This window comes from Panthera leo, chromosome E2, assembly GCF_018350215.1.
Source record: "Panthera leo isolate Ple1 chromosome E2, P.leo_Ple1_pat1.1, whole genome shotgun sequence".
Classification (NCBI taxonomy): Eukaryota; Metazoa; Chordata; class Mammalia; order Carnivora; family Felidae; genus Panthera; species Panthera leo.
The window spans coordinates 867,237-890,307 of record NC_056693.1 but is presented as its reverse complement, the minus strand read 5'-3'; the positions used below and the strand labels follow the sequence as shown (position 1 = coordinate 890,307).

General features: G+C 43.8%; 1 protein-coding gene across 1 annotated transcript; it reads right to left on the bottom strand.

The window, feature by feature from the left end:
• Window positions 1–3,363: 3,363 nt before the first annotated feature.
• LOC122207585 (zinc finger protein 418-like) lies at window positions 3,364–22,865 on the bottom strand. Its single transcript, XM_042917616.1, has 3 exons — window positions 22,719–22,865; window positions 19,725–19,851; window positions 3,364–6,794 (listed from the first exon to the last, which is right to left on the bottom strand). The coding sequence occupies exons 1-3, from the start codon at window positions 22,749–22,751 to the stop codon at window positions 3,991–3,993; spliced, it is 2,964 nt and encodes a 987-aa protein (XP_042773550.1). The 5' UTR covers window positions 22,752–22,865; the 3' UTR covers window positions 3,364–3,990.
• Window positions 22,866–23,071: the final 206 nt, after the last annotated feature.

The following is a 23,071-nucleotide window of genomic DNA, read 5'->3' as shown; positions in this document are numbered from 1 at the left end:
AATACTTAATACTTTATCACTTACACTTTTACCAGCCACATTTCACTGAATTTTTAAAAAATGTATTTGGAAGCTTTTCAGTGCACTCAAATGAATATTCATTAAAATAAGAATGCTTTTTGTTTTTCCAACTATCATCTGTTGTTTACATCATATTAAACAATATAAATTTTAAATAAAACCTGCATTGAATTTTTAGGAAAGAAAAAAAGTGATCCTTAACGAACCCAGAAGGTAACTATGAAAAGAATCTCTGGTGTGGAATAACACACCTTTATAATAGTACTCATCATTTTGCATTTAAGCATCATGAATTTGTTTTAAGAGGGTGTGAGGAGAATTAATTCAGCAGTTAGGGCAAGTAGAGGTCCAGAAGAAGAGCTCTCCCAGTATATATGAAAATGAATCAAAATATTTCTGTGATAATCCACCAATTGACAAGCATGCTCTTGGCTTCAGTTATAAAGTGATTCAGAAGAGAAAATAAACTAGGTCATATATAGATGGATTAGTCAAAGTTCTACAGTAAACATTGATTTATGGGGCACTCTATAGAACAAACAAAACTAGGGTATTACTAATGCAATATAAATGCCAATAAATCAGAGTTAAGCACAGTGAGAGAACTGTGAAAAGGAAAGTTATGGAAATATTCATATTAAAAACTTGATATAAAACATCATATACAAGCTCAAAGTCCTATGGGATTCCAGCATGATTAAGTGCTCAGGGTTTTGTTACGTTTATTGATGCTCCCAGGAGCTCAAGTAAACCCCATCATCGCTTCTATGTCATAGTCAGCAAACAGGCTCAGGGGGCCCTAGCTAGTTGCTCAGATATTCCTAGCTGGGGAATCCACACCAAGACCTTGGTATTGTGCAGACCCTCCTCCCTACAGGTGGGTTTTGGGGACTGATTTGGATCAGGGGCTTCTGGGCTTCTGAGACACCCCATTTCTTTCCAGCACACACGTGGGAGCATAGGCATCTGGTGGTAACTGGGACAGCTACAGGTGCCTGGCTCTAGGATGCCCCCTACAGATGGAGCTATACAGGAATGGACACAGCTCTTCACATCTTCCAAAGGACCAGGGGTGGGGCAGCTCCTAATCCCCATTATACATAAAAGAAAACTGAGGCCCCCAATGGGCGCATTTGCCTGTGGGTCTTTATTATGGCCAGGAATCCAAGAATTAAACATAGGCAGCTTGGACCAGGACCTGGGGAGTGTGATCAATGACCTCTACATCACCACCACTCCACCCTCCACCCCGCCAGGTTTTGGGACTCAAAGTAAAGTCTAACCCAGCCCATCCTGATGTAATGTTATCGCCCACCTGCTCCAGCCCACCAACCAATGGTCACCGATGGTGATAAAGCAGGAAAATGGGTAAACCACTACAAAGAAAGGCTTTATTGTATTCCTCAATGACTGGACTTAAGAATGTGATGGAGAATATGTTAATGCAGAAAAAATTTAAAAGGGTACAGCATAAGTGTCCATCCCATTGTGAATTGTGCACACACACACTTGTTTCACTGTCCTGTTTCTTAAAGGAAATAGTCAAAGCTCAAAGAATAGGAAAAAGATATGTGCAGACATGTTACCAAAGATGTAGATAGCAAATGAACGTTGGAAAAAATGCCCATTGTGAATCCTTACAGAAATGCAATTTAAGCAGAAAGTGAGAGAACACTAAAAACTTATTAAAAGGACTAAAATTAAAATGATTGTCCAAACAGAGGAAATGGAACTCTGAGACACTGCTGGGAAGATGCACAATGTAGAATCAAAAGTAAAACATTTACCTACCCTGTGACCCAGACATTACACTCTAAGTTACTGACAGAAGATCAAGGAAACATACATTCACATAGAGAGCACTAATGTTTATACTAGCCTTATCTTCAGTAGTCAAAATCTAGAAAAAAAGAAAATCCTCGTACACTGATAAATGGATAAACTGGTATATCCAAAAATATTACTCGGCAAAAACGAATAAAACCCACTACTCACATAGCATCATTGAGGAGTCTCAAAGTAATTGTGACACATAAATTCCAAACATAAACTCAATCTGTCTATTGTAGGAGAAACAAATGGTTACCTACAGAGGTGGGAGATGCAAGGATTATAAAACGACCTAAGTAAACATACTGTGACAGATATGGTTATTATCAAGACTATGATGATGGCTTTAGAGGTTCAGAACTATGTCAAAACTTATAAAATTATACTTTAAATATATGCAGGTTAGTACATGTAGGCTGTATCTTGAATAAAGCTCAAGATAGATTGTCCCACTCTTTTTGGAAAACAGGTTTGGCAACCTGTTTGGCACACTGACTCCACCAATCTTCCCCACGCCTATGGGGGTATCACCTCAGTGGCAGCAAATGTGGAGAACAGTGAAGAATATTTCCATACAAGTCAACAGGAATGCTCCACATCCCAGGAATATAGATCCTCCTTTATCTTTTTTTTCTTTTCCTGTCTGTGTGATAACGGCTTTGAGGCAAACATCACAGAATCCACAAAACCTTTTGATTTTAATTTTTATTTTTTTCTCTGACAATTACTTTAGCTACATAAGATAAATGTGCCCGGAGGTCCTGAGATTTGTGTACACACTGATCCTGCAAAGTCATGGTCACAGAAACTTTCCTGGACACATTTTTAGAAGAGGCACGTTCCATCAAGTTGGCTGCAGTTTCCTCCACTCCCTATTAAGCCAGTGTTTTTTATGAATTATGGTTTCCCCAGATGCCTGTGGTCTTACAACCAGTGACCCTGGCCCAATGGATTGTGGACATCAGGGCACATGGCTGTTTGCAGAGCTGTGGAAGAAAACACCTCATCAGTACTGACATCCCCTGTGATAGCTCCTCTGAGTAAGTGAAAAATTCATGCTGCTTTCAAAAGCCTCTGAGGGTCTCACACTTGTCCCCTGCTTGGGGTCATCACTGAGACTCCTAAAACACAAAGCATCCAGACCTCAAATGAAAACGAAAAAGCCCTGCAGTTTTTCAGAGGTTGTGGGGCAGTGATACAGATTTGGTCAAGGCTGGCAAGCTACTTTCTGCCATCATCCTCTCCCTCCTCAGGCATGGACAATTTGAGACTCCTAAAAAGTTCACCCTCTGATGGCTGTTGAGCCCAAATCTGTTTATAAACTACCCCACAGAGTAAGCAGAACATTCAAGATTAAAAAGGATTTAAAAAGTAAGGCCCTGAGGGGCACGTGGGTGGCTCAGTTGGTTCAGCGTCTGACTTTGGCTCAGCTCATGATCTTATGGTTTGTGGATTTGAGCCCCACATAGGGCTCTGTGCTGACAGCTCAGAGCCTGGAACCTGCTCCAGATTCTCTCTCTCTTGGCCCTCTCCCACTCGTGTGTGCTCTCTCTAAAAAATAAACATTAAAAAAAAAAGGGCCTTGATTATTGTTTAAGCCAAAGCAATGTGCAGCAGACCACTCTCAAGTTTGTGACTTGGAAACTGGAAAAACATCTCACAAGTATCACAGGAGACCATCATGTCCCTGAAAAAGGTAGTTATTCTCTGTAAGCTGCCAGCCAAACTCATATTCTCTGGGTCATCAATGATTCAGGTTCAGGCCGAAGGTAGTCAAGGAGATGGGGAAGCTGACCCCTAAGGGCTCAGGTTACTCTTAATTTGCTCCAATTCATGAGAACAAAGGTCAGCCTCCCTGAACACACTGGTGGTGAACTAATGCACACCTTGGGGACCTGCCAGGCGGTAGAGGAGAACAGGCTTTGGGCACAAGATCTAGCTGTGACCTAAATCTGGAAAGAGCCCTGAACAGTATGGAAAGTGCAACATATTTACACAAGCTTAGGGTGTCACTGAAACTTACAAGGGATCTCCCACTGAGCATGTTTAGATGTCTGAGATTCAGTCCAGATAGAGGACTCCTCAAAGCTCCCTCCAGAGTTATTACAGTGGATAGGAAATTGAACATTCTCCGCACACCTAAGGCCTTTCTCTAGTGTGAACTCTCTGATGTTGAGAGAGTGTAGATTTTCGTGTAAAAAATTTCCCACATTCACTGCACTCATAAGGCCTTTCTCCAGTGTGACCTCTCCGGTGTTGACTGAATTGGGAACTGTCCCTGAAGGATTTTCCACATTCGCTGCACTCATAAGGCCTTTCTCCAGTGTGAACTCTCTGATGATAACGTAGCTTGGAGCTAGAGATAAAAGATTTCCCACATTCACTACACCCATAAGGCCTGTCTCCTGCATGAACTCTCTGATGATAACGAAGAGTGGAACTGGAAGTAAAAGACTTCCCACATTCACTGCATTCGTAAGGCCTTTTCCCTGCATGAACTCTCTGATGGTAAGAGAGGGTAGCGCTACTGGTAAAAGACTTCCCACACTCACTGCACACATAAGGTCTTTCTCCTGTGTGAACTCTCTGGTGTCGAATCAGTATGGAGCTGTTGGTAAAAGATTTCCCACATTCACTGCACTGATAAGGCTTTTCTCCTCTATGAACTCTATGATGATAACCAAGGCCAGAGATAGATGTAAAGGATTTCCCACAAGCACTACACTCATAAGACCGTTCACTATTATGAATTCTCTGGTGTATTGACAGGGAAGATTTTTGGCTAAAAGTCTTCCCACATTCACTGCACTCATAAGGCCTTTCTCCCGTGTGAGTTCTCCGGTGTTTATTGAATTGTGATCTATCCTTAAAGGATTTCCCACATTCGCTGCACTCATAAGGTCTTTCTCCACTGTGCACTCTGTGATGATAACGAAGGCTGGCACTAAAGGTAAAAGATTTCCCACATTCACTGCACTTGTAAGGCCTCTCTCCCGTGTGAACTCTCTGATGGTAACGGAGGGTAGAACTGGAGGTAAAAGATTTCCCACATTCACTGCACTCATATGGCCTTTTACCTTCATGAACTCTTTGATGGTAACAAAGTGTGGAGCTACAGGTAAAAGATTTCCCACATTCATTGCACACATACGGTTTTTCTCCTGTGTGAACTCTCTGGTGTTGAATCAGGGTCCACCTATTATTAAAAGATTTCCCACATTCACTACACTTGTAAGGCCTTTCTCCTGTGTGAACTCTCTGATGTAAAATAAGGTTATTTCTTCGGATAAAGGATTTCCCACACTCACTACACTCGTAAGGCCTTTCTCCAGAATGAACTCTATGATGATAATGGAGGTCAGATCTAGAAATAAAAGATTTCCCACATTCGTTACACTCATAAGGCCTTTCTCCAGTGTGAACTCTCTGGTGATAACGGAGGGCAGAGCTAGTAGTAAAAGATCTCCCACATTCACTGCACTCATAAGGCCTCTCTCCAAGGTGACCTCGATGATGATACTGGAGGGTGGAGCTACAGGTAAAAGATTTCCCACATTTATTGCACACATACGGCTTTTCTCCTGTGTGAATTCTCCGGTGTCGAATGAGCGTCCACCTATTGTTAAAAGATTTCCCACATTCACTACACTCATAAGGTCTTTCTCCAGTGTGAACTCTGTGGTGATAACGCAGGCTGGAACTAAAGGTAAAAGATTTCCCACATTCACTACACTCATAAGGTCTTTCACCTGAGTGAACTCTTAGGTGTATAATGAGGTTATTTCTTCGGGTAAAGGACTTGCCACATTCACTGCACTCATAAGGCCTCTCCCCAGTGTGAACCCTGTGATGATAACGGAGAGCAGTACGAGTGATAAAGGATTTCCCACATTCACTGCATTCATAAGGCCTTTCTCCAGAATGAACTCTCTGATGATAACGGAGGTCAGACCTAGAGATAAAAGACTTCCCACATTCACTGCACTCATAGGGCCTTTCCCCTGTGTGAGATCTCTGATGATAACTTAGGGCAGAGATAGAGGTAAAAGATTTTGCACAGTCACCACACTTATAAGGCCTTTCTCCAGTTTGAACTCTACATGGAATCAACACTGAGCTCTGACTAAAAGATTTTGCACATTCACCACACATATAACTGTTTTCTCCACCGTGCCATCGCTGGGGATGAATGAGAACGGATTTGTGGCTTAAGGATTTCCCACATTTGCTGCACTTGTATTGCCTGGATCCGGAGTGAGTCTTTCCATGTTGACTGAGGGTTGAGCTTTGCCGAAGGGATTTTCCACATTCATCAAACTCGTGATGCCTTTTTCCAGTATGCAATCTCTGGTGGATAACAAATGAAGATTTGTACCTGAATGTTTTCCCACATTCACTGCACACAAAACACTGGTCCTGAGAAAGCGTGTGTTTGGGACCGAAGGCTTTCTTGCATTCTCCCCAGGTGTAATGACTTTTTCTGCTCTGTATAGTTGCCCTGCACTGGCTGACTGTGTTTGGCTTTTCTCCAGTATGAATGGCCCCTTGTTGCAGATGCCCCGAGCCAGGCAGGAAGTCTTTCTCAATCTCTCCACAGGTAAAGGGCTTTCCTGAATCATGGAATCCACAGCTCTTCACAAAAGAGGTCCTGTCCACACTGCTTCTGAATGGTTTCTCTCCCGTGTGCTGCTCTGGCTGCTGCTGAAAGTTTACGCCGAAATAAAATCGTTTTGTGCATGCCCCACACCTCAACAGTTTCTGGCTGCTTGGCTTTCCCTGGTGCTCACCCAGGCGGAAAACATCTCTCAAGACCGGACCGCACATGTCACAAGGGTGGGTCTTCCGGGAAGACAGAGCTGCCTTGGGCGTGCTGGCCTGTGACACACCTACAGAAACGCTCTGTTCAAGGGGTGCCTCCGCATCCTCTGCTCCACAGCAGCAACCTGAACGCAAAGAAACTCTCATGAAATACATGGTGACTACAGTGAGGGGTAAGCCCGTCACTCATATGCACCTGTCTCGTGTAGGCACAAGTTTATGGGATGCTTTTCCAGACACAGGAGTTGGAATTCAGTTGTGCATTACTGGGATCCTAAGGTCACAGACTGGTGGATAACCCACCAGGGAAGGAAACAAAGACGGCATATGAGACAAGGAAGAGAGATGAGGACTACAACTCGTTTCTGTGCCAACGGTTTTTGGCAGGACCTTTGCCACTGCTGATGAGATGCTGAGTAGAAGCATGCATCCAAGCCCACTAAAATCCAGCTGCAACAGATTAGCTGCTGTTCCATGTCATTGTAAGGACACGTGAATATCTCATGGCTAATGCTAGAGCACACAGAAAGAACACTGAGAGAAGTGGGTGAGATGAGGAGTCAGAGAGGTGATGATCATCACTGCACTAAAGTCATAGTAGAAACGATGAGAAGAACCAAGAAATTGGCAAAGTGTCAAACCAGAGAAGAAAAAGGTAGTAATGAAGTGCGGCCAGTGGAAATGACATGAAAAGTGGGGGTGAATAAAGACAGGTTTCTGGTGTAATCTGAGCACATCCCTGATGGCACATTCTCTCCAGCCATTCACCAGGACCAGCCCATCCCTTCTCCCGCTGAGTCCACCTTGCCACATCTGGAGTCATGTCCATCCTGTAAGCCCTGTAAGTCCATCTTCTCTGTAAGCCCTGAGCAACTACATGGGACATGGATGATACAAGTCCTAAGGGAAAAACAGGACAAATGAATAGCCAGCCCTGTCCCAGGGCTGTCCACACAAGAGGCCTAGAAAAAAGAGCAAGGTAGATGATGTCAGCATGACAGCAGAGGAAACCAGCCTTTGACCTTAGCAGGCTTAGGAGTCCAATTAAGAGGGGCGGCTGGCTATCAACAATATCCAAATTATGGAAAGAACCCAATGTCCTTCGACTAATGAAAGATGATGTGGCATGTGTACGTATGTACATACGTGTGTACACACACACACACAGAGGAATATTACTCAGTGATCAAAAGGAATGCAATCTTGCCATTTGCAATAATGTGGTTGGAACTAGAGTATATTATGCTAAGTGAAATAAGTCAGAGAAAGACAAATATTCTGTGATTTCATTCATATGTGGAATTTAAGAAACAAAACAGATGAACATAGGGGAAGGGAAGGAAAAATAAATAAGATAAAAACAGAGAGGGAGACAACCATAAGAGACTCTTAAATACAAAGAACAAACTGAGGGTTGCTGGAGGAGAGGTGGGCGAAGGGTGGACTAAATGGGTGATGGGCATTAAGGAGGATGCTTGCTGGGATGAGCACTGAGTGTTATATGTAAGTGATAAATCACTAAATTCTACCCTTGAAACCATTATTACACTACATGTTAACAACCTTGGACTTAAATGAAATTTTTAAAACATTTTTAACAAGAGGGGCACCTGGGTGGCTCAGTTGGTTAAGCATCCGACTCCTGATTTCAGCTCAGGTCATGATCTCACAGTTCATGGGACTGAGCCCCACGTTGGGCTCTGCACTGACAGCGTGGAGCCTGCAGGGGATTCTCTCTCTACCTCTCTCTCTGCCCTTCCCCTTCTTGCTTTCTCTAACACATTAAAAAAATATTAAAAAAGAGTCCAATTAAGACACAACAGCAACACAAGGGAGCACACTAAAAGGATCGATGGGGACACTGGCTTAGTGAAGACACCTGGAGAGACAGAAAATAAGGGTGGGCACTATATGTGTCAGCCAAAGGGGTGATGCCACTGCATTCTGCAGTGGCCTACTCTACAGGGGACCCCAGCAGCCACTGCTGCGAACCTCAACAAGTCCCACTACAGCTGTGGACTATCACAGGTTACACAGCAGAAGTGTCCAGGTGTTTGTAGACATGGACCCCAGATGTCTGCTGTGCAGAAGACCCTGGCAGCTTCTGCACTAACATGACCGACCATGGGGACCTGCCAGGGAATAATAACTGAGCTGCCCCCTCTGCCAAAAAAGGAGCTACTGCTCCACCCCGGGGAGCAGAGCTGGCACTCACATCAAACCCACACACACCCTGGACCCAAGAGATGCAACTGCTCCGTGGTTGCCCATATTCCATAACCTGACTCCATGGCTGTCACCTGAGTGCCCAAGCCTCAAGTACCAAAGCCATGGCCACTGTGGGCTAGCCAGCTCCTCAAAACCCAGAGACACTGTCTAAATGTACCATGCTCCTGTCACAGGTTCCATCAATGCTCAGTGTCCAGCCGCATCTCACATAGCACACTCAACACTGCTGCAGACTATTTGGCATCTGGGACCCTAGAACTGCTAATGCTCTGTGTCAGTTCACACCCTAGAAACCAGACCTGTACCTGCTCCGCAGGTGCCTGCACATCAGACACCAATGCTACCACCACCACGAAGACACCCAAGAGCTGGACTGGGCATCAAGATGGTAACCCCATGGCCAAAATACTTCCTGTGGGAGAAAGTGTTTCTCTACTACTGTGGACACACAGAGCCTTAGCTATTGAGGACTCCTGCAGTCTTTGCTAACATTGATCTCAGATGACAGAGCTGCAGACACTAAGCCTCTTGGCCATCTTGTAGTGGGAACTGCCACACACAGGTAAAGATCTTCCCCACTAAAACCTTTCTGTAAAGTCTAGAAGTGACTACTCCATGAAATGTACAGACATCAATGCAAGGCTACAAGAAACACAAAAAAATCAAGGAAACAGAACACCCCCAAAGGAACACAGTAATTTATCCATCACCCTAACAAAATGCAGATCTATGAACTGTCAAAGAATTCAAAATAATTGTCTTAAGGGAGTTCACTGAGCTACAAGAAAATACAATTTAATGAAATAAGGAAAACAATTACAAAAGATTTTCAACAGACAGATACAAAAATATAAAAAAGAACCAAATTACGGCATACTATATTGTACACCTGAAACAAATATAACACTGTATGTTAACTATACTGGAATTTAAATTTAATAATAAAAAAAGTTATGGTGAAGAACACAATGAATGAAACAAACAAAAAAACACAAAAGAGAATCAGCAGCCAACCTGATCAATCAAAAGAATGAATCTGAAAAGAAAAAAAAAATCTGAAACTGAAGATACTTTTGAAATTATTCAAATTAGAAAAAAGACAACAAAAAAAAATGAATAAGGAAAGTCTGTGTGGATTATACGTCATAAAACAATATTTGCATTATGGTGGTCCTGAAGGAGAAGACAGACAGACAGACAGACAGAAAGGGACAGAAATCTGATTTAAACAGTCACAGATTATAAAATAATGGATGAAAACTTCCCAGATCTGGGGACAGACATGAACATACAGGTATATGATGCTCATAAGTCCCCAAAAAGATTCAAACCAAAGAGGACTTTACCAAGACACATTACAGGGGCACCTGGTTGGCTCAGTCAGAAAAGCATGAGACTCTTGATCTTGGGGTCATGAGTTCAAGACACATGTTGGATACAGAGATTACTTAAAAATAAAATCTTTAAAAAAAAAAAAAAGAAAAAAGAAAAAAAGACGACACATTACAGTGACCCTTAAGAACAACATGGGTTCAAACTGTGCGGATTAATTTACAAGCAGACTTTTTCCAGTAAATACAGTAAAATACTATAAATGTATTTACTCTTCCTTATGATTTTAGCACATTCTTTTCTCTAGCTTACTTTATTGTAAGAATACAGTAGATGTATAATGTACAAAATATGAGTTAATTTATGTTATTAGTAAGGCTTTGGTGAAGAGTAGGCTAACAGTAACCAAGTTCTGGGAGAAGTCAAAAATTATACATGGATTTTTGGCTGCATGGGGGTTAGTGCCCCTAACCCCTGTGTTGTTCAAAGGTCAAATATATGGGGCACCTGGGTGGCTTCGGTTAAGAAGGCTCAGGTCATGATCTCACAGTTTGTGAGTTCAAGTCCCGTATCAGGTGAGCTGGAGCCCTGCTTCAGGTGAGCATGAACCCCAGGTGAGCCCCAATTCTCTCTCCCTCTCTCTCTCTATGCCCCTCGTAGGATTCTCTCTTTCTCTCTGCCCCTTGCTCACTTGTGCCTTCTCGCTCTCAAAAAAAAAAAAAAAAAAAAAGTCAACTATCGAAATATAATGACAGAGAATTTGAAAGCTGTGGGAAGAGAACTTACACAAGGGAACCCCCCCAACCTCCATTAGGGTATGAGTAGTGTTCTTAGCTGTAACACTGAATACTAGGAGAGTGGCATGGTGTGTTCTATAAATGCTGAAACAAAGAAACTGCAAACCAAAAATACTTTACTAGCAAAGTTGTCATTCAGAAATAAAGAAGAACTGGTTTCCCAGACAAACAGAAGCTAAGGGAGTTCATCACCACTTGATGTACCCTACAGAAGATGCTACAACAGTTCTTCAAGCTGAAATGAAAGTATGCTAATTAGTAACATGAAAATAGAGAATACACTGGCAAATGCAATTATATAGTCATAGTCAAAATACAGGAGTCCCTCATCCATTTCACTTTCCATGGTTTCACTTACCCATGGTCAACCATGGTCCAAAAGCAAATGGGGGCACCTAGGTAGTGCAGTCAGTTAAGCGTCTCTTCATCTCGGCTCAGGTCATGATCTCACAGTTTGTGAGTTTAAGCCCTGCATTGGATTCTGTGCTGACAGTACGGAGCCTGCTTGGGATTCTGTCTCTCCCTCTATCTGCCCCTCCCCATTTATGCTCTCTATCTCTCAAAATAAATAAACTTAAAAAAAAAGTTGCAAAAGTAAATGATCCTCCTTCATTATAACAGTTCAGAGGGTCTCTAGTAGCCTAATGCTATGTCACAATGCCTATATCATTCACCTCACTTTATCTCATCATTCTTGATGAGGCATTCTTTTTTTCGTTAAGTTTATTTATTGAGAGAGAGAGAGAGAGAGAGAGCACGCACACATGTGAGTGGGGGGAGGGACAGAAAGAGAATCCCAATCAGGTTCTGTGCTGTCAGTGTGGATCTCAATGTGGGGCACAAACCCACAAACCATGAGATCACAACGTGAATCAAGAGTCAGACGCTCAGACTTGAGCCACCCAGCTGCCCCGAGATTATTTATGTAAGCCTCATGGTAACCACAAAGCAAAAACCTATAGGAGACACAAAAGAGAAAGGAATGGAAGCATAAGACCACGGGAAATCATCAGATCACCAAGGAAGACAGCAAAAGATGAAGAAGAAAGATACTACAAGACTCTGAGACGATAATTAACATGGCAACAGTAGGTCCTAATAGAATTCTCAATCAAAAGACAGAGTGGCTGAACTCAAAACAAAACATGACCCAACTATATGCTGCCAACACTAGAGTAACTTCAGCCTTAAGGACACACAGAAGCTGAAAGTGAAGGAATTGAGAAAGATAGTCCACACAAATAGAAACCAAAACAGAATAGGGGTAGCTATACTTATAGGAGATACAACAGACTTTAAGTTAACAACTGTCAAGAGACAAAGAAGGTTTTACATAATGATAAAGGAATGAAATCCTAAAGAGAATGCACGAATTTTATGTATATATGCATCACACATCAAAGCATCTAAATTAAGTATTAAGCAAATTCGACTAGATCTGAAGACAGAAAAGACAGCAATCAGATTTTAATTATCAATATCCCCCTTTCAACAATAGGCAGATATCCAGACAAAAAATACTAATAAGGATATATCTGAATTGAACATTCTCGTCCAAATGGATGGAAAAGACATATATAGAACATTCCATTTCACTATAGCAGCATACACACTCTCAAGTGACACAGAATATTCTCTAAGATAAATCACATGTCAAACAAGTCTTAACAAATTTCAGAAGACTGAAATTCTGTCAAGTACCTTTTCCTAACAATGGATGAAACTAGAAATCAGTAACATGAGGAAACTTAACAATTCAAATATGTGGACATTAAACAACACATGCCTATCCAATCAATTGGCCAAAGGATAAATCAAAAGCAAAATTAAAAAGTATCTTGAGAAAAACAAAAGTGGAAACAAAATCTATGGAATGTGAGGGGTGCCTGGGTGGCTCAGTCAGTTGAGTGTCCAACTTCGGTTCAGGTCACGATCTCACAGTTCATGAGTTCAAACTCCGCATTGGGCCTGATGCTGTTAGCACAGAGCCTGCTTCTGAACGTCTGTCCCCCTCTGTCTCTGCCCCTACCCCCGCTCACGCTAAGATAAAAATAAACATTGGGGCGCCTGGGTGGCGCAGTCGGTTAAGCGTCCGACTTCAGCCAGGTCACGATCTCGCGGTCCGTGAGTTCGAGCCCCGCGTCAGGCTCTGGGCTGATGGCTCGGAGCCTGGAGCCTGTTTCCGATTCTGTGTCTCCCTCTCTCTCTGCCCCTCCCCCGTTCATGCTCTGTCTCTCTCTGTCCCAAAAATAAATAAAATAAATAAATAAATAAATAAATAAATAAATAAATAAATAAACATTTAAAAGTATCTATATGGAGGGCACCTGGGTGGCTCAGTTGAAGTGTCTTCCTTCGGCGCAGGTCATGATCTCGGGTCATGATCTCGCAGCTTGTGAGTTCAAGCCCCACATTGGGCTCTCTGCTGTCAGCATAGAGCCTGCTTCAGGTGCTCTGTCCCCCTCTGCTACTGCCCCACTCACACTCTCTCTCTTAAAAATAAACAAACATTAATACATACGTACATACATACATACATAAAAATATCTATATAGAATGTGAAAAGTCAGTTCTAAGAAAAAAGTTTAGAGCAATAAATGCTGGCTCTTAAAAAAAGAAAAGAAAAGAAAAGAAAAGATCTCCAAGAAACAACCTAACTTTACACCTTAAGAAACTAGAAAAATAACAAACTAAGACCAAAGTTAGAGAAACAAAGGAAAACACAAAGATCAGACCAAAAATAAAATAGAAACTAGAAAAATAAAAAGATAAACAATACTAAAAGCTGGTTTTCTGAGCAGAAACTTGAAAAACCTTTAGCTGGACTTAGAACAAAGGCAAGACTCAAATAAATTAATGCAGAAATATAAGAGGAGAAATTGCAAGCGAGAGCACAGAAACACAAAGGATCATAAAGCACTACTATGAACTATATACACCAACATATTAGATAACATAGAATAAAGTCCTACAAACATACAACCTACCAACACTGAATTGTAAGACAGAAAATCCAAATGACAAGGAAATTGATTCAGAAATCAAATATCTCCCAACAAAGAAAAGGTCATGACCACAAGATTTCTATCAACATCTTTTTTTTTAATATGAAATTTATTGTCAAATTGGTTTCCATACAACACCCAGTGCTCATCCCAACAGGTGCCCTCCTCAATACCCATCACCCACCCTCCCCTCCCTCCCACCCCCCCATCAACCCTCAGTTAGTTCTCAGTTTTTATTTAAGAGTCTCTTATGTTTTGGCTCCCTCCCTCTCTAACCTTTTTTTTTTCCTTCCCCTCCCACATGGTCTTCTGTTAAGTTTCTCAGGATCCACGTAAGAGTGAAAACATAAGGCATCTGTCTTTCTCTGTATGACTTATTTCACTTAGCATAACACTCCAGTTCCATTCACGTTGCTACAAAAGGCCATATTTCATTCTTTCTCATTGCCATGTAGTTCCATTGTGTATATAGACCACAATTTCTTTATCCATTCATCAGTTGATGGACATTTAGGCTTTTTCCATAATTTGGCTATTGTTGAAAGTGCTGCTATAAACATTGGGGTACAAGTGCCCCTATGCATCAGCACTCCTGTATCCCTTGGGTCAATTCCTAGCAGTGCTATTGCTGGGTCATTGGGTAGATCTATTTTTAATTTTTTGAGGAACCTCCACACTGTTTTCCAGAGTGGCTGTACCAGTTTGCATTCCCACCAACAGTGCAAGAGGGTTCCCGTTTCTCCACATCCTCGTCACCATCTATAGTCTCCTGATTTGTTCATTGTAGCCACTCTGACTGGCATGAGGTGGTACCTGAGTGAAGGATTAAACTCTCAAGTTCTTCCAAAAATTTGAAGAGGAAGGGATCATTTTCAAATTCATTTTAGAAGACTAGAATTAGGACACCAAAGCACCTTACAAGAAAACAAAATTACAGGCCAACATCTCTAATGAACATAGATGTAAAAAAGCTCAACAAAATCCTAGCAAACCAAATTCAACAGTATATGAAAAGAATCATAAACTGTGACCAAGTGATATTTATCCCTGGGATACAAGGGTGGTTCCTCATAAGTAAATTGGTAAATGTGTTCTATCTTACAAAAGAGTGAAGGCCAAAACTCATATGATCACATGAACAGATATTAAAAAAAAAAAAAAAAAAAAAAAAAAAAAAAGCATTTCACAAAATTCAGAATCCTTTTATGATAAAACTCCCCAAAATTAGGTAAAGAAGACATACACCACAATACACAAAGGTCACATATAAGCCCACAGCTAAAAGCACATTCTACAGTGAAAAGGTAAAAACTTTTACTCTATGGTCAGGAATGAGACAAGGATGTCCACTCTCATAACTGCTATTCAAAATTGTACTGAAGTCCTACCTGGAACAATCAGAGATGAAAAAGAAAGGCATCCAAATCAGAAAAGAAGTAAAACTGTTTGTAGATGACATAGATCTTATATAAAGCAAACCACAAAAAATCCACCAAAAAACTGTCAAAATGAATAAATAAACTCAGTAAATTTACAGGATAAGAAATCTACATACAAAAATCAGATATGCCCATTACTAACAATGAAATATCTCAAAAGAAATTAAGAAACCAATTCCATTTACAATAGCATTTAAGAAATAAAATACTTAGGAATACATTTAGCCAAGCAGATGAAAGATATGTACAATGAAAACTGTAAGACATTAATGAGAGAAATTGAAGACACAAATAAATGGAAAGATATCCCATGTTTGTGGACTGAAAGAATCACTATTAAAATATTTCTACTACATAAAGCAACCTAAAATTCACTACACTCTACCAAAATTCCAGTGGCATTTTTTACCAGAAACAGAACCAAAATCCTAAAATTCGAACCACAAATGACGTCAAATAGAGAAATCTTGATCACAAAGATCAAAGTTAGAGGAATCACATTTGTAATTTCAAACTATACCAGAAAACAATAGTAATCAAAATATTATGGTACTGGAATTAAACAAAACAAAACAAAACAAAACATGCAGGGGCCCCTGGGTGGCTCAGTTGGTTAAGCATCTTACTCTTGATTTTAGCTCAGGTCATGATCTCATGGTTCATAAGATCGAGCCCCGAGTCGGGCTCTGTGCTGACAGTGCAGAACCTGCTTGGGATTCTCTCTCCTTCTCTCTGCCTCTCCTCCACATGCTTGCTCTTTCTCTCTCTCTCAAAATAAAATAAACAAGCATTTATAAAAGTGCTACTCCAGGGGTACCTGGGTGGCTCAGTCGGTTAAGCATCCTACTTCGGTTCAGGTCACGATCTCGAGGTTCGTGAGCTCGAGCCCCACATCCAGCTCTATGCTGACAGCTCAGAGCCTGAAGCCTCCTTCAGAGTCTGTGTCTCCCTCTCTCTCTGCCCCTCCCCCACTCACATTATCTCTCTCTCTCTCTCTCAAAAATAAATAAATAAATATATATATATTTTTTAATTAGGATAGGGCGCCTGGGTGGCTCAGTTGGTTAAGCGTCCAACCTCGGCTCAGGTCATGATCTCACGGTCCATAAGTTCAAGCCCAGCGTTGGGCTCTGTGCTGACAGCTCAGAGCCTGGAGCCTATTTCAGATTCTCTGTCTCCCTCTCTCTCTGACCCTCCCCCGTTCATGCTCTGTCTCTCTCTGTCTCAAAAATAAATAAATGTTACATTTTTAATTAGGATAAATTATTTAAAAAAAAAAATGCTACTCCAGCGAACACACAAATGATAAGAACACAGGACAGCCTTACTACGGATACAGAGAAAGTTTTAGTGCTCTGGACAGAAGCTCAAAGCAGTCACAACATTCCCTTAAGACAAAGCCTAATCCAGAGCAAGGCCCTAACTCTCTCCCTTCTATGAAGGCCAGGGGAGGTGAGGAAGCTGCTGAACACAAGTTTGAAGTTAGCAGAGGTTGGCTCGTGACACTGAAGGAAAGAAGCCGTCTCCTAACCGCAAAGGACCAGGTGGGGCAGCAGGTGCCGACGCAGAAGCTGCAGCAAGTGCTCCGGTAGCCCTAGCGGAGATCGGAGATCGTTCGTGAAGGTGGCGACACTGAACCACGGATTTTCCAAATGCAGACCGAGCAGCCTTCGACTGCAAGATGGCCATCTAGCACTTTCATAGCTGGAAAAGTCAAGCTTGGTAGGGCCAAGGGTCACGTATCATTCTGAAAAGCCCAGGGCCCTTAGGAATTCTACCCTGCCCGTGTTATAAATAGAACAGCAAAGTCTGGATGTCAGCACATCTGTTTATAATATGGCTTACTGAATATTTTAAGCCCACTGTTGATACATAGTGCTTTCTTTTAAAATATCACTGCTTAGTGACAAAGCACCTGTGAGCTCTGATGGAGATGTACAATGAGCTAATGTCTCATGCCTGCTAACACAACATCCATTCTGTAGCCTATGGATCAAGGAATAATTGTGATATTCAAGCATTATTTTTAAGAAATACCATCCTGTAAAACCAGACAGAGCTGCCACAGTGATTTTTCTGATGGATCTGGGCAAAGTAAATAGAAACCTTCTGGAAAGGATTCACCATGACTTTGAAGGGTTCAAGACTTCCTTGGAGAAAGTAACTGCAGATGTGGTGGGAATGACAAGAGAACTGGAGGTGGGGCTAGAAGATATGACTGAATTGCTACAAGCTCATGATAAAACTTGAATGGAATGGATGAGGAGTTGCTTTATATGGATGAACAAAGAAAGTAGTTTACTGAGATGGAATCCAAAATTTAGAAAATATAAAAACACTGTATTTAACTATCCTGGAATTAAAATTTTTAAAAATTCAAAACATGGCCACCTGGGTGGCTCAGGTGAGCATCCGACTCTTGATTTCAGCTCATGTCATGATCTCACAGTTCATGGACTCTGCACTGATAGAGCAGAGCCTGCCTGGGATTCTTTCTCTCCCTCTCTCTCTCTCTCTGCCTTCCCCCACACATGCATTCATTCTCTCTCAAAATAAAATAAAATAAAATAAATTCAAACAGGGGCACCTGGGTGGCTCAGTCGGTTTAGCATCTGACTACAGCTCAGGTCATGATCTCACGGTTCGTGGGTTTGAGCCCCATGTCATGCTCTGTGCTGACAGCTCAGAGCCTGAAGCTTGCTTCTGATTCTGTGTCTCCCTCTCTCTCTCTGCCCCTCTCCTGCTCATGCTCTGTCTCTCTGTCTCTCAAGGATAAATAAACATTAAAAATTAAAAAAAAAAAAATCAAAGAGATGAAATCTACTCCTGGTGAAGATGTTAAGACTGTGGAAATGACAACAAAGAATTTAGAATATTACATACGCTTAGCTGATAAAGCAGCAAAAGGGTTTGAGAGGACTGACTCCAGTTCTGAAAGAAGTTCCACTGTGGGTAAAATGCTATTAAACAGTATCGCATGCTATAGAGAAATCACTCATGAACTCTGAAGAGTGAACCAATGCAGCAAGCTTTGTTGTTGTCTTATTTTATGAAACTGCCACAGCCACTCACCTTACAAACCACCCTGGGCAGTCAGCAGCCATGAACATCAAGACAAGACCCTTCACCAACAAAAAGATGACTGGCTGCAATTTCAGATGACAGCAGCGAACTACTTTAAATCAGCTACATTGTTTTTGAGACACCATGCTATGAGAGACTTAATAGACTACAATAATGCAAACATAACTTACGTGCACCAGGAAAACAAAAAATTCATCTGACTTGCTTTATCGTGATGTTTCTACACTGCAGTGGTCTGGAGCCAAACCAACAATACCTCCAAGGTATGCCTATAGAATGCCAGAAGCCAGGGTGTGGAGGAAACGGGGAGATGTTGGTCAAATGGTACAAACGTTCAGTAATAAGATGAAAAGTTCTGAAAATGTAACATACAGCATGGTGACTGCAGTTAATAATGATGCTGTAAACTTGAAATTTACTGAAAGTACTAAAAGTAGATCTTAGGCATTCATACAGAAAAATAATGTAATAATTTTGTAAGAATGGATATTTAATTAACTTCAATTGTGGAAATTATATCACAGTGTATACATATATCAAATCACTACAGTGTACACTTGAATATATATAATTTTGTATCTCCAGAAGGCTGGGGGGAAAAAGAAAATACACCTAAAGTACAAACCTTGCAGGAGTCTGTTGAAAAGTAGCCTGTGATTCAGCTAAGTAGTCTGACAATGTCTGCAAACCCAGCACAAGGAGACAGGAAGACATGTCAGCTAAAAGAAGGGATCAAAACCTGGGAAACAGGGGAGCCTGGCTGGCTCACTTTAGTAGAGCATGCAATTCTTGATCTCAGAATTCTAAGTTCAAGACCCAAGGCTGTAGAGCTTACTTTAAACAAACAAAACCCCTAGGATACAGAAGTGACATGGATCTGTACTCACTGACCCAAACGAAGACAGCAAGCATGATGGAATCCATTACGGTCACTAAAAATCGACTAACTTTGAATCCTTCCCTATGAGGGTTTTAGTATAGCAGGTACTGAGGCTGCAGGGGCGGGGAGAAGAGGGCAGTGCAAACAAACCAGCCCTATGGACATGGCAACTACCCAGAAAGCTGAGAACCCACAGTGCCCATGGTCCACACGTAAGAGAGACTGAGAAGGGATGGGTTGGGGGAGAACAGGACCTAGTTCAGGCCGCTGGGGAGGGGGAGGGCCTTACCCAGTGAGGATATAAGTGCAAAGTTCTCCAGCATCACATCGTGGTACAGGCATCTCTGAGCCTCATCAAGGAGCCTCCACTCCTCCCAGGAGAAGTACACAGCGACATCCTCAAAGGACACACTATCCTGTTACGATGGGGACAGATGAAACCATGAACATTCTGAGATCCCACAATCCATCTCACCATACATCTACCCCACACTCCTCCTCCTCCAGAGCTCCCCGCTCCAAGAATTCCAGGCCTATGTGACACTAGCACCGCCCCTCCCTCCCCCCCCCCCCCCCCATCCTCAGGGTCTCTTTATTCACTGAGTTCAGCCCTCAGCAACATCAGGCAGGGAGACAGAGATGTCATCCAAATTCATCCTGGCCTGTAGGGTCCCAACCATACAATTCCCTACGGCCTCCATTTTGAGACTCCCAAGACACACTGAAATGTGGGCTCATGCTGTACCCTTCAGCGTCCAATACCAGGGCCCTGTGGCCCTGAGCACACACTTCCTCTTGATGTGCACACTGCTCTGCAGACTCTCCTCTCTCACATCTCCAGTCCCTACAGCTGCACTCCCACAAACTCTACTTTGGGCAAAGCCCTGAATTCTGCTTTGAAGTCCTCCTCTGGCCTCTGATCTTTACTTCAGTGTCAGCCGCCCAGAAGCACATATGCACTAGATGGCTATGGCCCACTTCCACTTCTGTGCTGGACTTGCTGTCGTCTCAGTGGTCACAACTCCCCACCTCTCCACTCAACCTTCCTTAAAACCCCAGCCAGGCATGATGACTCTCACAAAGGACTACATTTACCGGATCGTATCCACCAGCAAGACCCGAACACCCCAGACCCCATCAAAGCCCCCCCAAAATTCTGGTGAATCCATACAGTGGTGAATTAGCAGAAGCCCTGCCTTCAGTGTCATCTTGCCTCAATTACTCCTCCGAAGCCATCTTGCAGCCACTTGTGCCATGGAAGCTTCAGCCTCCCTGATCATCCTCTCTCCCACACCATTCACACCATCATTTCTCCCTGTCGCCTGTGTTTCTCATACTTAGGATGTCAACCAGGAGCTAAGCAAGAGAAGCACCTCTCAGCATGCACCCTAGTCTTTCTGACCAGCTAACAGCATTACCACTATAACCTACATTACACACTTCCTAAAGTGTGACCCACAGTCCCATCCTGGTCCGATAGCCACCGCTTTTGAAAGTCTGCCCCAGACCTATGCACCATCAAGACTGAACACCACAAACCCCACCGAAGCTCACCACAAAATTCCCGTGAAACTGCAAGAGTGAGTAAGCAGGAGCCTGGCCTCAGTGTCCTCTTGTCTCAATTACTCCCGTGCCTCCACGGCCTCCACTCCACAGGAGCCTTCATCACCTGCCAGATCATCCTCTCTCCCATGTGTTCCCCACCATCACGTCTCTGCTTCACCCGTGTTTGTGTGCCCAGCAACCCTGATCAGGTGCACAGCAAGAAAATCACTCCTCATCATGCACCTCCCTCTATTTGGCCAGCTAAGGCACTGTCACAATGACCTGCATTCCCCAACCTAAACATAGTCCACAGCTCCTCTCTGGTCTACACAACAGCCACCACTTCTGGATGTCTTCATCCTGCACCTCCTCCCCAAATCTCCAGACCGGCAAATCCAGCTACTCACTTGCTGTCTCACGAGCTGTGCCCTGAAATATCTCCTAACAGGACTCCTAACAGGACCAAACGAAACTCCTGGCAGTCCCAAAGAAAATTAACCTACCGTCAACCTCCCCACCCCAGGTGATGAAACTTCCATCCCTTCAGCTGCTAGGACCAAAATCCCTGGGGTCATCCCTGACTTTTTTCTCTCCCTCACCTACAACATCAAAAAATCTACTTTACCCTTCTTTTAAAAATGGAAGAGTCCAACTTTTCACCTACCCCTATGGCCATTGCTTTGGTTCATCAGCACTCATTTGGATTGCAGCAGCTGCCTCCTCCCGGGCTCCCTGCCTCCTCCCCTACCCCCAAGGTCTGTTATCTTTTCTACAACCGGAAAGAGCCCATTAAGACTTCGGTAAGACCAGCCCCTCCCCCTCTTATCCAAGCCTCTCACTGCCTCCAAAAGAGGTGCCCAAATTCTCAACAGCCACATTACAGGCCTGATCCTTGACCGTCTGCTTTGTTCCCGACAGGGAGAATGGACGCAGGTCGTACCTGTCCAAGCACTTGCACACTCTGATATCTATTTCTGGGATAGCTTCTCACACCTGTTTATAGGTAACCCTTGCCTGCACTCAGGAGCCTCGGCTTGGGGTATCCTCAGGGACCCCACACCCAGCCGTTGGAAAAATAGCAAGGGAAGGGGCTCAAGACACCACAATCCTGGACACCGTACTGGCGATGTCAAGATCAGTGAGGGACTTGTGCGCAGGTGCCATATGAGCTTTCACAACCTTCAGAACTTGTGGTTGAGTGAAGGCAACCAGGGCTGGGCTCTACCAGGTCAGGCCTCCCCTGCATCCCGCCCGGCCCTGGAACCCATGGACCTCGGGATGACCAACCTCGGTGCCTCAGTCCTCCTACCAGCTCTGTGACCTTCGACAAGAACTGCACTCCCGGGGCCTCCTTGTCTTCATCACCCCCTTTCACCTCTCTCTTGAGAAGCTTTCGGAAAGCTATTCACACCCAAACACGGACCGTGTCCCTCTTCGGTTCACGACCCTCCAGCGCCCTCAGAACGGAGGTACCACACCCCAGCTCGCCAGTCCCCCCGTGATCCCGCCGCACACCCTGTGTCCCTGAGGGCAGACCCCACACCCCCGAATCCTCCCCCTCGGCGCCCCCTGCAGCCCGCTCCCGCACCCCAACACGCCGGCGCTAAAACACGGGGCCCCGCCCACGAGCGCCTCCCCGGCCCGGACACCGGACCTGGGCCGCAGGGACGCGAGCAGGTGCCCCGCGCTCGGGCCTCGGGAGTCTGGGTGGGGGAGGGTCCGGGGGCCTCGCGTTTACCTGAGCCCGGTCCCTGCGCGCGGCCGCCGCCATCAGACTCTGTGGGCGGAGCGGGGCCCAGAGCGGCGAAAGAGGAGCAGACACCCACCGCGGGACAGCTCGGGCGGCGGCGTCGCCGAGCCGCGGACCCGCCTCTCCGCCGTGGGGACAACGACTCCTGAGCCTTGACAGTTCCGTCACTTCGGTCCCGCCCCGGCACGCCCGAGAGCAGGAAAATGGCCGCCACAAGGAGGAGGCCGGAAGTCCCGCCCCTACGGGATGAATTCCCGCGGAAACGCTTCCATTGGCTCAATTCCGCGCACGGTCTTCTGGATAATGTAGTTGGCGGATCCCTAGAGGCAGCAGCGAGGGTT

Bases quoted from the DNA above. Each gene is read 5' to 3' on its own strand.
- LOC122207585 (XM_042917616.1), bottom strand. From the start codon at position 22,751: ATGGCGGCGGCCGCGCGCAGGGACCGGGCTCAG. The intron at 19,852-22,718 runs GTAAACGCGAGG...CCATCGTAACAG, and splicing joins CGCGCAGGGACCGGGCTCAG to GATAGTGTGTCCTTTGAGGA. The intron at 6,795-19,724 runs GTAAGGCCCTCC...CTTTGCGTTCAG, and splicing joins TGCACTTATATCCTCACTGG to GTTGCTGCTGTGGAGCAGAG.